General features: G+C 29.0%; 2 protein-coding genes across 5 annotated transcripts; both read right to left on the bottom strand.

Moving 5' to 3' along the window:
- Positions 1-2,593: 2,593 nt before the first annotated feature.
- On the bottom strand, positions 2,594-5,707 carry LOC145190555 (uncharacterized). 3 transcript variants are annotated; one of them, XM_090089670.1, is made up of 2 exons: positions 5,566-5,707; positions 2,594-4,793 (listed from the first exon to the last, which is right to left on the bottom strand). In XM_090089670.1, exon 2 carries the CDS (start codon positions 4,283-4,285, stop codon positions 3,164-3,166), a length of 1,122 nt encoding a protein of 373 aa, XP_089945796.1. In that variant the 5' UTR covers positions 4,286-4,793; positions 5,566-5,707; the 3' UTR covers positions 2,594-3,163. The 3 variants fall into 3 exon arrangements, with proteins under 3 accessions (XP_089945796.1, XP_089945795.1, XP_089945794.1); XM_090089669.1 differs by lacking the exon at positions 5,566-5,707 and adding an exon at positions 5,351-5,410; XM_090089668.1 differs by lacking the exon at positions 5,566-5,707 and adding an exon at positions 5,207-5,338.
- A 4,165-nt stretch (positions 5,708-9,872) lies between these two features.
- On the bottom strand, positions 9,873-12,851 carry LOC145190173 (transmembrane protein 106B-like). Of its 2 annotated transcripts, none has more exons than XM_090089666.1 (7): positions 12,670-12,851; positions 12,398-12,461; positions 12,072-12,225; positions 11,742-11,876; positions 11,533-11,585; positions 10,238-10,282; positions 9,873-10,151 (listed from the first exon to the last, which is right to left on the bottom strand). In XM_090089666.1, the coding sequence occupies exons 1-7, from the start codon at positions 12,833-12,835 to the stop codon at positions 10,013-10,015; spliced, it is 756 nt and encodes a 251-aa protein (XP_089945792.1). In that variant the 5' UTR covers positions 12,836-12,851; the 3' UTR covers positions 9,873-10,012. The 2 variants fall into 2 exon arrangements, with proteins under 2 accessions (XP_089945792.1, XP_089945793.1); XM_090089667.1 differs by having other exon boundaries at positions 12,393-12,461; positions 12,670-12,812.
- Positions 12,852-13,547: the final 696 nt, after the last annotated feature.

Genomic DNA, 13,547 nt, shown 5'->3' with positions numbered 1-13,547 from the left:
TTTATTTTTGAATGTTTTAAAAAAAAATTATAAAATTCAAGTTGTTTTGCTTGCAAAAACTAAATCTATTGAAAAATCCGTTCAATAAACACAGATTTAATATGATCCGAAAAAAGCCACTCCCCAGTTACCATGCTATGATATGTAAAATACATTTTAATATTTACATTTTAGTGTTGTTTCATTACAGTTTTGTTAAATCTCATCTTTCATATTTTATTTTCCATTAAAACGATGCAAATTATATATTTAATAAAAAGATTTATTTAAAAAAAATTATAAATCTTGGCATTTAGTTTGTAATAATTCTGTACTGCTATATAAATCTGCTCAATTAATCTGTTATGAATTAATAATAAACAGAGCTTTTTTTAGCATCTAAGACGATTAACAATAGTAGCAATGACTTTCATTGAAACGTTTTTCACTATTTTGACAATATTGAGTATTTAAACCCATTTTTTTTTTATTCATTAACTAAATCTAAGAAATCTATTTTAGAATAAAAAAAATACAAGGTTCTAAAACACGGTCATCTTATCACCATATGCATGCATCGTAATTTTATGTCCATAACTTTAGATGTCAATATAAATAGTAATTATGAAATTGGTCCGAGTTGATCAACTTTAAAAAGTGGCAAATCCTTCTGGATCAACTTGTTGAGAAAAGTCAGAAAATAGCATTTGAAATTTTTCCTTTCTGCCCGTTCACCTTTTTTTTTGTTGCTTTCTTTAAAGTATACATTTATAGCTTAATATAAACATAATGGTTGAAAATAAATTTGCATTTTGCATCACTCCTAATTGAAAAAACAATCAACTTTAAAAACGCATTTTAGGCGTGCTAAAAAAAAAGCGTAAACGGAAACCATGCAATCTTTTCCATTCTTATCGTTGAGAAAAATTATCAACTACAGTAATAAATTACAATTTCCGTGACAAGTTTCTCTTTACAACTTTTTAATGAATGATCAACAACTTAAATAATAAAAATGAATCTGCGCTTCCAAAAGACTTGTGTGGAAGTTAGAATTGTTTAAATGTTTGGTAAAAAATTCTTGACTATCCTGTTTAGTCTAAACGCCGTTCTATCCCATGTGTCAGGACTCCAACGCTTGAGATGTAGCTGGGCAACATTTTAACAAACAGTTCATTTTATTTATAAAATCTTTAATATCCACATAAATATACGTTTGATCTTAAAACTGTCGAGATTGGATGAAAGTTTCAAATAGCATTTAAAAATATATTACAACATATTACATTTTACAGCATGCATTACAATACATACTATGGCACGTTATATTGTAATTAACTGTACCCAACAAGCACAGAACAATAAAAAAAGACGTGTTTAGCTAACGTCCTGTGCCTGTTGGGTGATATGTTTTAACACCTTATAACATAACCTTATAACCTTTTAATGTCATATAGCAATCTTATAACAGGCCCCAGAAATGAGTTTTAATAAGAAAATACTTTTATGCTTGCTTAGCAAAAAAAAAAACACGTATTTTAGGAATAAACTCTTCAACAAATGAATCAGCCATTTTTTATAAAAAAGAATTTCTAGTTAAATAATGGTTAGATACCATAATCGATATTTTTTCTACGTCTTTCGTAAATTCTTAACTTTGTGCCTACAAACGTTGACCAATCATTTGATCACTGCATTTAATGACTGATCCTGATTAAATTGAATTTTGAATTCTTTTTTGGGTCATCAAAAAGGTGTTTTTAATGAAAAAGAGTGGCACGGTGATAGAGAAAAAAAGAAGAATTCTTTCTCTACTTTGTAAATGAAAAGTACACAATAAATAAACATTTTACAATTCTTGATAACCAGCTCCCCTTTAACTTCCTTCCATGAAAAAACAACTTAAATACACAAAAACCTGAAAATAAAATTGAAATCCTTCAAAATGATATCGTGGGAAACTAGGTGTGATTTTCAAATAACAATAAAAAAAAAATACTTAGCAGGCTTTTCATGTCTGCATGATTAATCTGGCGTTTGTCAGTTTACTTAGTTATTAAAAAAGCGAAGAAGCTTATCAAGCTTAAGTTTATCGCGTTGTTTAACAATAAAGTTGGGCAAAAGTCATTACGAGTTTTCATATCAAAAATTGATTTTAAGGTAATAAATCCCTATATCACATTAATACATTTTTCAAGATGCACATTTTCGCAATCAAATTTTCAAAGATGCTGTTTCTTTGCAAATTTGATAGCGAGGGATCTTGTTCAGGTCTGCAACAATATTACATTGAAATTAAAAAAATTTTTTTTTTGCACTGGATGAAAGTTCTTTTTATAACTTTTTTTAATTAAGTTAAAAAAAAATCTATTAGTAAGAAAAACCTTTTAATATCTTTGCTTCGGTGCAAAAATTCTCATTCAATTTTTTATCTACCACAATGTCTTATAGCTCATACAACCACATTTATAAATCGAAAATCTTCTACCGCAATAATTGATCCGATTGTCCTTGAATAAAAAAAGGAATGAAAAAAAAAAAAAAAAAAACAGAAAGGAAAAGAAACCGCAGCCACACACACAAGATTAACCCTAGACTTATATCTAAAAGCATATCTGGTCATGTGATTTATTTTCGGTAAACCTGTTTTCCTTAACAAAAGAATACTTTACAATAACTAAAAATTTTCAAGTTGATATTTAAGCTCAAGACCCACTAACTTTCGTTTTTACAAAAAGTTTTTTTTAAATTAAAAGCGGCCGACCGCCGCAATTTAAAGTAATTATCGAAGTTTTTTTGAACGGAGAGTTATAAGAAAAAAATTTGATTTATTCTGACACCTGGTAAAACATTTCATCTGAAAGATAAGAGTCATTAAATAAACTACCATCCTCGTAGCGTATGCGTTTTAATTGTATTCTGACAGCCGGGAAAAATGCTCTGTTAGCTCCTACCAATCAAAAATTTTTATAAATGTCTTTTATCATTGTGCAGTTTAAATCTGTTGATATTAAATTGATGAATTTTTGCTTCAAATGGAAAAAAAAATCCTTTCTTAATTCCAATCTTTTCTTATCAGTATAAAAACCTGCAAGACAATTTTCATGGGCTATCTCTCAGCCCCTCAATCTCTCAATTTTAACACTCTCAGTCATCAAGTAAACTATGGCCAATTTTAATACTCTTAGTCATCAAGTAAACTATGGCCAACGTTACCAAAGCTGATATTTTGAAAAACAACAACTTTTTGATGACGTCTAATTTTTCTTTGGTAGCAGCAGTATGCAACTGTTGCAAGAATAATAGGACATACTGCTATGACAACCCATAAGACACTCCAATTGTTTTTGTGGTTTACAAATGTTATGTCATCTTTTAAACACGTGTTGTTTATTGTTTTATGACAAGACTTATTAGAATGACATAAATCTAAATCACGAACTACGACATTAAGCTCTTTGTTTTCTAGTGATGATGGACTTGAACACTTACCCAAAATATAAGAGGAAGCTCTAAGGGCAGAAAAAGCATCGCAGGTACAGTTTATTGGGTTGTTTGCGAGGTTTATTTGCAAAAGTCTTGAGTTAAGAAATGTTTCTCCGTATACCGTTGTGATACTATTTGAATGTAGATCTATGTACTGCATTGATAAATTTTGGAAAGCACGTTTTTCAACCAAACTAATGTCATTGTTTTCTAAGTTCAAACAACGTAAACTTTTCAATTTAGAAAATATGTTATCATTTATCTGTTTTAATCCACAATTAGCTAAATTTAGCCTTTCCAGTTTATCGAGTCCATAGAAAGCATCTAATTGGATGTTTGTTAGATTGTTCTCGTTTAACCATAGCTCTTGTAACTGTTTCATTACTTGAAATGTATGAGCAGGTATTTCACGAAATTGGTTGCGATGCAAGCGTAAAACTTCGATTTTTTCGTAACTTAACAGGCTCTCATTAGAAATTGTAGAAAATTTGTTGTTATTTAAGTAAAGTTGTTTTACAGAAGGTAAACACGTTGACATATTTTTAGGTAAATCTATCATCTGGTTGTAACTTAAGCGTAAAAGGGTAAGGTTGCTGAAGCTCTTAAAATTACACGTTTCAAAAGTTGTCATATTCTGGAAGGAAACGATAAGCTCCCGAAGTGAATTCGGTAAAGTTTGATGCAATAGTTTTAGGTCTTCTATATTCAGTTCGTCTGTACAAAATGCTTTTGTTAATTCTATGTTGCAACCATTTGCCCCAAATGCTTCGCTCGTTGAAAAGTAAATCAAAAGCCAAATAAGAGAACAGAGTCTTTTCATCTCTGAAGACGTAAAACTCGAGGTTTTTTTTTTAATAATACAAAAGACACTGCTGCATGAACACGTACGCACTTTATAAAATTCTTTTGCTGTATTTTTTCCTTGAAATCTGAAAATTGAACTTTAATCCTTTGAGGATGGGAATTTTGAGGCGGGAAAGCCGTGAGGCGGTTACATGACATTTGAAATGTCGATAAGTCTATTTTCAAATCTACGTTAGTCAAGTTTTTAAAAGAAGATCTTGTTTTCTTATCAAACTTTTTATTGTATCCGTAAAATAAAAGGATTCGGAAAGCATGTAAATAAGACACAGAAAAATTTTAAAGTTCAAATATTTTATCTCAGTCAGGTTAAACCTTTAACACTTCTAAAGTTTTCAAGACTAAAATAGCGAATCCATGTCACCTGAAATTATTTTCCGCAATAAAAGTGTATTTCTTTGGTTATCTTTGCACAATTAAAACTATGCTAAAAATGACATATTTTTCTTTCCAAGATTTGAATCAATCTAAATGTGAAGAAATAAATGTTTTTTGACATAAATAGTAACTAGCTTAAGAAATTTATTTTGATTGGTTATACAGCAAACCCGCAAAACGTACTCATAAAGTTTAAGAAAATATCAAACAGTAACTTTTTCCTTTAATCAATAAAATATCTTGATTATTTTTAACCAACAGTTTAAAATTCTTTTCGAAATGACTTCGTATAAGTTAGGCACAAAAAGTATTTCTTTTGGAAATTCATCGATAACCGATTCAGATTTAGTTATATTCACTTTAATTATTACATAATTAACATAAATTAATCGGAAATTCGATAAGCTGGTAAATTTCTTACAAATGACGTTGAGCAGGTGGCGGGCTAAAAATTTCGTAAATCTTTAATAAACAGTAGTTGAAGCAAAAGAATATTTAATACCTTTTTTAAAATCCGGGAATCAAATATTTTTATAAAATGTTAATGAAATCCTATGAAAATACTTATTTATAATAACACTTATTATAGAAGCAGACGTCTTGCTTTTTTATAACACACCACGTTTTGAATGCGAATAGATCTTACCATTTATTTGTTATACTCGACGTCTATGTTTACAGAAAGATATGACTGTAAGTCCAGAATGATAAAAAAAAAAAAAGTCAGATTAAACAGTTAAAAAACACAGTAGTTTAACAGTTCAGCTTGGTTGGAAATAAACAACATTTTTAATTTGTATAAAAATACGTTAAAAGTGTACAAGTACAAATTACTATAATCCATAAAAAAGGCTAACTGACCTAAATTATCTGTAGCCGTTATTAAAAAATACAAATAAAGCCAAGTAAGCGTCACAGCTCGATTAAGAACCCAAAGGCTAAAAAATGACTTTAAACGCAGTGAAAACCTTTTTTACAATCAACGTCTTACTTCTACGTTAATGTTCAGACCATACGTAATTACTTAAGTACTTCAAACGATTACTAAATATATATATATTTTTTTTACTTTCCACTTAAAAGGAATAGACTTTACTTTCCATTTATAGATTTAAAAAAGATGTAAAGTTGTCTCACTTATAATGACATCAAAAGAATATCAAAAGAACATAGCACATAGAAAGAACATAGCAGCCTCTACAAGCTAATCCAAGAGTAAACATTTAAAAAAAGATTCAAAATGATTATTTTAAAAAAATATTTTGATGCACTATTTAAAAGAATCTGCACCTTCAGAAAATTAGTTTATCAAGTAAAAGGCTCACAGCAAAGAACATAATTTTGCTTTTAAACATCGCTTTTGAAGTTTTATTTTTAACCAACCCATGATGTACGTTACAACGTGCTATACATCAATTCTAATCGTTATAGACGTTTTTGAAACAATTCCTGCAAAATAAGTGTTTGAAACAACTGCCAACTTTGTATGAAACTGCTCAGACAATTGTAGATATTACTTCTTTAATCGCCAATAGAATTTTTGGGTTCTAGACAAAGGGAAAAGAAAAATACGGGAGCCTCAAATCTTTTTTAAAGAAAACAATCTTATCAAACTTTCTAAATAGATAAGTTTTCAAAAGAAAAATGAAAACATTCTTTTTCTGTAAAAAAGCAAAAAAAAATCCTATATAAAAGTAATTCTTTCTTGTTTCCTAAAATCAAGATGCTTTTAAACAAAATCCTGAAGTGATAAACAAAATCTGTCTCCAGAGCCAAAAATCCAATTAAAAATCAATTGACAAATTCAGTACTTTTTTCCAAAAATTGTTCTTTTCAGGTCCCCTCTGCAGGTTTCTGTTTGCTCAAACCTCCAAAGGTGAATTAAATTATCCACTAGCAACTATTTGGTTGCTATTACATAACTTTGGATTTGTTGAAGATTTAAGGAAGTACTGACGTCAAGCTGGCAGGTCGCTTGAAAACATTGATCTTGTGAGATAGTGTTTAAGAAAACTAGCAAGCATCAACGAGAAAACAATCCGGCGATGTGGAAATTTCTTGCAGGAATCAGTGGATTTCGAGACAGGATTTGTTCCTCTAAACTAAATCATGGGGAACTTCAATTCCGTTTGAAATTGCAAAAGTGTAAAAAGTTTACACAGAAAATAAAAACTTTCTTTTCAATTGAGTTGTTTTAAAAAAAGCATTGAGATTTTCTCAAATACTTTTAATATTGTTAGATTATCAAAAACAAAAAAAAATCGCTGATTTTTCTGGTTGAGGTTTTAAATACACGACCAATGATTCGGCACAGGTTTCTGCCTTAATAATTTGGTTCAACAATTTTTTTTTGCTCACAGAGTTTGAGAAAACAAATCTAACTGTGCAAAGTTTGACCTGTAAAAATGACTCCAAATTGCTGCCATTACAATTATCTTAAATCTATCTTAAGTTTTCATTTTTTGCAAAATACAAATGTTATGTGATTCCTACCAGTAATTTCTGTCGTTCACGTACTTTTTATACCTATTTTTTAGTACAAAATACAAATGTTATGTGATTCCTACCAGTAATTTCTGTCGTTTACGTACTTTTTATACCTATTTTTTAGTACAAAATACAAATGTTATGTGATTCCTACCAGTAATTTCTGTCGTTTACGTACTTTTTATACCTATTTTTTAGTACAAAATACAAATGTTATGTGATTCCTACCAGTAATTTCAGTCGTTCACGTACTTTTTATACCTATTTTTTAGTACTTGCACTTTTTTCAATTATGTTTGTTTTGAACTAATCATAAATATGCTTTCTTTTACTTTGTTGTAAAAAAGTAAAAAGTTTTTTTTTACTATTGATACAGTTAAAAGTTACCATTTAAACTAAATTTTTTTAAAAAAAAAAAAATCTAATTATCGAATTTAAAGAAATGTTCTGATGGAAACATTGTAGTTAAGGCTATTTTTAATAAAAACGGTTTGTTGACTAATGCAATCGAATTGCATTGACTTTAACTTGTCATTGTGTGGTTGTTGCAACTCCTCGCCACTCGCTAACATTTTAAACATTTTTTTTTCTAAGAAAAATCAGGAAATGTCTTTCCGCTTTTCAAAACAGACGCATTTTACATTTGTTTCACTTAAATATATAGAATATAATTAGCAATCTTATCTAAAATTTTGATTCTTTTTGAAACAAATCCAATCAAATTTTGTATCAAAACGTTAAAATCCCAGATGAAACGACTCTAAAAAAGACTGCCATAACACATTCTAGTAATTAAGAACAAAACGAGAAAAAAAAAACGTTGAATTGGAGTTGTTTTTTTTAATTTACAGAAGTGTTTTTAATAAAGTATTGTAGAAGAATCAAAGTGATTTCATAATAAAACTTGAAAAATTTGAGTAACTGGAGAAAGAAATCTGAAAATATTGATTTAGAAATATACAGAAATGCAAATGATATAACGTTGACAAACACAACGATGGGCCAGTATTTGTCAACGAAAAAAGTAAGAATTACAGAAAAATATATTCAAAAAAAGATTTAACTTCCGTCGAGGATAAAATATTTTTTTCTCGATGTTTTTGATGTTAAATCGACACCTAAATAAAGTGTTCATTTTTATCAATGTTTGTGTAAAGTTTTTTGAAATTAAAAATTTGTATTTATTTGCTCATTCTGAAAAAGACCATGAGATCGCTGTTTTCTTGCACAACAATAGAAAAAAAACTCTGCCTGAATTAAGTAAATTTTACTTTGATTTCACTCAAGACTAATTATTTCTGATTTAGCAGTCAATTTGGAAAAATAATTACTGTAAATTAAACATCAGTGTATCAGAATTGATACTGATGTTTTTTTTGACATTCCGATACCGATGTTCGACAACATTGATCTTTTTTAAACCAAGACATAAAAAAAAAAGATTTCTTTTAAAACGATACCATGTTACAAAAAACGATACTTCTGTTTTAAAAATGAGACCAAGAAATTTACTCGAACCCTTTGCATTGTAGGAGTTGTTCATTGATAAAACTCGAATACTTTGCATTGTTGCTCATTGATAGTAAGTTAAGCAGATTTAAAAAAAAAAAATAAATAAAATGAATCCTATTCAAAATTTAATGATTGCAATTAAACTTCTAAACATAATTAAGAAGATCAGAATAAAATGAAGATTTAAAAAAAAAAAATAATAAAACAAAATTTAGAAGATTAAAAATGTTTTGATATGAATTTCTTAACAACAAAAGTTCGTAAGTCTCGTTTACTGACGAAATTCCACCGATTATAGAAGGGGTCATTCACAACAATCGTTAAATTTTCGACAAAAAGTTGCTAGTTTCAAGAAATAGTTACTACTGTTGCACAAGTTAAAACTTCTTTAAACATGTATTTTTTTATTTCCTTTAGTAAATCTCGAAAAAACCATTGTTTTAAACCATGAACTTCATAACTTTATTAGTTTAGCCACGTATCGCTAAAAAATAGCATAACAATATTCTTTCGAGACGCAGATCATTACTCTATATTTTACATTTTTCATTTACAAGTGTTGTGTTCTGAGTATGTTTAAGTCGCTACGCTTCTTCTCTTATATTTTTTGTGTGTAACATAGCACGGAACCGTGTTCGTGTGCTTGTGTGTGTAAGAATAATATTGGTCTTAGAGAAGAAAAGCGTTTTTATCATTGTTGTTGAGCCTCCTTTTATTATTTCTGCCATCACTATATGTACATTAACATTGGATTGATAATAACAATATAATATTTGGAGCCCACGGAGAGAGCAAGATATCGACAGATATTTGGTTGTAAGTTCAAAAACAAGCATCTTCATTTTATTGCTGTAGGTTCAACGTTAACCTTTTCTTGGACGGAATCAGTAAAAACTCCATCACATGACATTTTGTTTGAAAAGATTAAATAAAAGCCATTTTAAGTGGAATTTTTTTTTTTCAGTGTAATGGAAACCGGAATAAGTGCATCGCTCATTTTTACACAAACTGGGGCGCTTATTGCTTGCTTACAGTTAATAAATTTGGTATCTGTAAGACAACCCATGCAAAGGCTCGCTTAAATCCATTAATTTGTTTAGTAAATTGCGAAGATCAAGGTTATTTATTTACAAAACAAAGTTAATAGATATATTAATAATATAGATAAGTCAATATTAATAGATATATTATAGATGTAAAATTACGAACTATAAAACTAAAAAAAACAAACAAAAAAAACCATTTCATTAGAATGCGAATATGTATAAATGCAAGTAATTGCATGTACATATATTTGGATCCAATTATATTATTTCGTCACTTGAGTTGTAATCGAAGTGTCCTCTGGAAGTAGTTGAGATACAAGTGAACTGCAATCGACATAGAAATAATAATTTTCGCTAGATATGTGATCAGAGCGAAGCCAATACTCTAAATCAGCGGACGTTCTGAAAAAAAAAAAAAAAAAAAAAAAAGATAAACGCATACGCACAAAAACTATTTACAGGGAAAAAAAATTGAGTAAAAAACTTACTGAATGTCCTGGCCAAACATGTATTGGTTCTTAAAACAATTAATCCTAAAAGTTAAAAAAAAAAAAAAGGATTAAAGTGGACCTGGGTGATTGACTAGTAAATGTTGTCATTGTACAAAATTTTGTAAAAAAACAAACAAAAATAATTAGTCCAAGGAAGAAAAAGACGTTCATCTTCATAATTCTCCGAAAAAACAAGCGATGATTCAAGCGATGATTCTACATAGTTAAAATGACAGTAGATGACTCAAAGAAGAAGGATCTTTTGCCCGAAGAAAGGGACCTCATGGCTAACAAAAAAAATAAAGACTTACAGCTTTTGATGGACTTAATATATTTAGCAAATGCTCTTTAAGAAAAAAGTTGTCCCATTTTTCTATCTTTTAAAATAAAGATATTGCAAGTTAAAGATGATTATTTATAAAACAAATTTATCAAAATGATCATTTTACAAGAGATAGTTCATCCAAAAATTAGTATTACAAAGAAGAATTACGACAGTGATTATGATGAACTAGTAAATACATATTTGCATATTGAAAATCGCGTGTTTCTCTTACTAACTTAACTTTAGCCTATAGGTCACTTTCTTCCGGCACGATCACTCATAATGTAATAAATGTACAAGTGACTTATGCAGCAATTCAAAAGGAAATCTTGCAAGTTTCTTCAATTAAATGAATTTGAGTACGTTTTCAATGAAATAAAAGAGCTTAAAATTCCATTATGAAACCACTTTTAAAAGATGTTACGCAGCAGTCTTTCTATTAAATATATCTATAGATGTATTTAATAGACATGATGATGATGGAAATATGGTCACGAAAATAATGGTCGCGTATAAATATGATGATGAAAGTGATGGTCACGTTGATGATGAAAGTAATGACGGTTGATGATATGAGGAAGTGAACTTGGGTGAACTTCTCGCCGTCGTTTTTCTTTATAAAGTAAGTGATGTAATAATTATAAAAAACAAATAGGGGGTATGTGAATAAAATAACATAATATCCCCTATTTATTTTTTATAATTATTACATCACTTACTTTATAAATAAAAACGACGGTGAGAAGTTCACCCAAGTTCACTTCCTCATATCATCAGACGGTCGTAGCCAACTCAGTCACTAATGATCTTTAATTCAAGTAATCAATTGATAAATAGTTCCTGGTGCAAGTATTTAAAAAGTCCAACAGGAGTTTATGTCTGAAACGGCAAAAGTAATTTAAACTTTAACTATCTAAAAATTTTGTGTTAATCAAATGTTAAAATGCAAAACTTAAACACTGATTACCAAATATGCTTCCCAGCATCCCCATCGTAAATTGCTTCGAGTATGACTGGTAACTAAAAATTAGTTTAAAAAAATGACTTGAAACACAATTTTGAACAAAAAATATACTTAACCAAAAGTTAAAATGCATTTCACGTGTGCTTAAGTACAAGCTAAAATCCATTTAATGATATTATTTAAAGACACATTAAACCAGAAAAACAACATACGACAACTTTCTTCCTCAAGCCGACGCGCATTTGAGTAGAAGCGTCAGCAACGACAAACTGATTATACGAAAGTTGAATTGTTACGTTGTGAACAGTGACGGGATAGAAGTTTGTATTGTTTAGAAATAGATTGACCTAGAGCGTAAAACATAATGTTATTTAAATATTTACTAAAAACAAGATTTCAGCATACGAAAAAAATAAAAAAATTCAATCAAAAGGCTGAGCGTTGTCAATGCGTTCGTATCGTTGTTCGTATTCGTTCGTATCATTGCGTTCTAAAGTCAACAGTAATTCCAACCTTTTATCAACATGAAAAACCAGTGATACCTGGTACACTATTGAAGAGTTGCTTGTTCCGTTTGTGAAATTCAAGACTGTGACATCTTGTATACACACATTTATCTCTCGCGGGTAAATTAAATAAACAGTCGTTGCACTAGCACATATTAGGAAAAAGGCAAGCATGCAAATCTTTAATTTACTAAACGGAAAAAAAACGTGCTTAAGTTTGAATAGCAAACAAAAAACAAATATAACTAATAATAAAAATTAACAAACAAAAAAATTTAACACAAACAATAACTACATTAAGGGTGTTTAACAATTAATCGGAGATTAAAGAAAATTTAAGAAAAATTAAAAAACTACTCTACGTATACGAAGGTCGTAATCTTTTATCTTTTACAGGAATAAATGTGACCATTCCATCGTGTATATCTGAGTAACAAAATAACATATGTACTTGAGGATTGATGAATTTAATGTAGAAAACCATAAAGTAAAACAGGCAAGACAACAATATGCTCTTTTTTTTCTGAGAAAAGCTAATTCACGAGTTTAAAACATAAATCTGATTCTTTAAAAAACATCGTACCTGGATTCACGAGTTTAAAACATAAATCTGATTCTTTAAAAAACATCGTACCTGGATAGCGTTTTCCTGTACCCTCGCATGTTGGACAAACAACGGGAAAGTGCTCATACTTGAAGTTGTGTGAAGTGCCATAACCACCATCCATGGCATGCTCTTTTTTTTTTTTTTTTAATATTTTATCCACTATCAAATATACCTTAAATATATTTATTAACATATATTATCTATAGCTAAAATATATTAGTATATATCTATCACATCACATAAGTATAATTACATAATCATACTAATGTATGATCACATAATCATACATTAAGTTGATTATGTAATGCTTGAATTTTTCTTTTAACATGTTTCTAAGTCAAATGACAAGTGAAATGTATTTATTTGCCTTCTTTTAGGAAGCAGTTTTATCATCCTAAAAGGTGTATATACAGTAGCGGTAAAAAAGAAGAGATCTTTTTTGTTACGTTTTTCTGTTAGTTAATCCCCTTTTCACATTTGAAATTACGAAATGTGAGAAAACTCGTTTTTTTAAAATTTAATATCTGTGCATTTTATTACACTAAAACATATAGTAAGAAATTTAGTTGGCAGAGGTGGTAAATGGCATCCTCAGTACTACTCAGCTTGTAGCTGTTTGATTTCTTTCAGTCAACATAAACCTCACTTGTCTGCTTTTTTGACCATGTGCTCCAAGTATGACTAAACATGGCTGTAAAAAACTTTCCCAACAATTTTTCTTACATATGGTGAATTTGTAATTACATGTGTAGTTAAAAAACAAAAGTACACTGTCAGCTAAATTTTTTACTTAAACGTGGCCTCAAGTACAATTGCTATCTAAAATACATAAGATTCAGAATTGAATTATAATAAAAAGTATACATAAATTATACAAGATTCACAGCACTTGTTTAAAAAGCTTT

This window comes from Hydra viridissima, unplaced genomic scaffold (assembly GCF_058129835.1).
Source record: "Hydra viridissima isolate aposymbiotic clone 2 unplaced genomic scaffold, HvirCarnegie_v1 scaffold_6, whole genome shotgun sequence".
NCBI lineage: Eukaryota > Metazoa > Cnidaria > Hydrozoa > Anthoathecata > Hydridae > Hydra > Hydra viridissima.
Note: the sequence above shows the minus strand (reverse complement) of the source record. Positions and strands in the feature narration are given on the sequence as shown.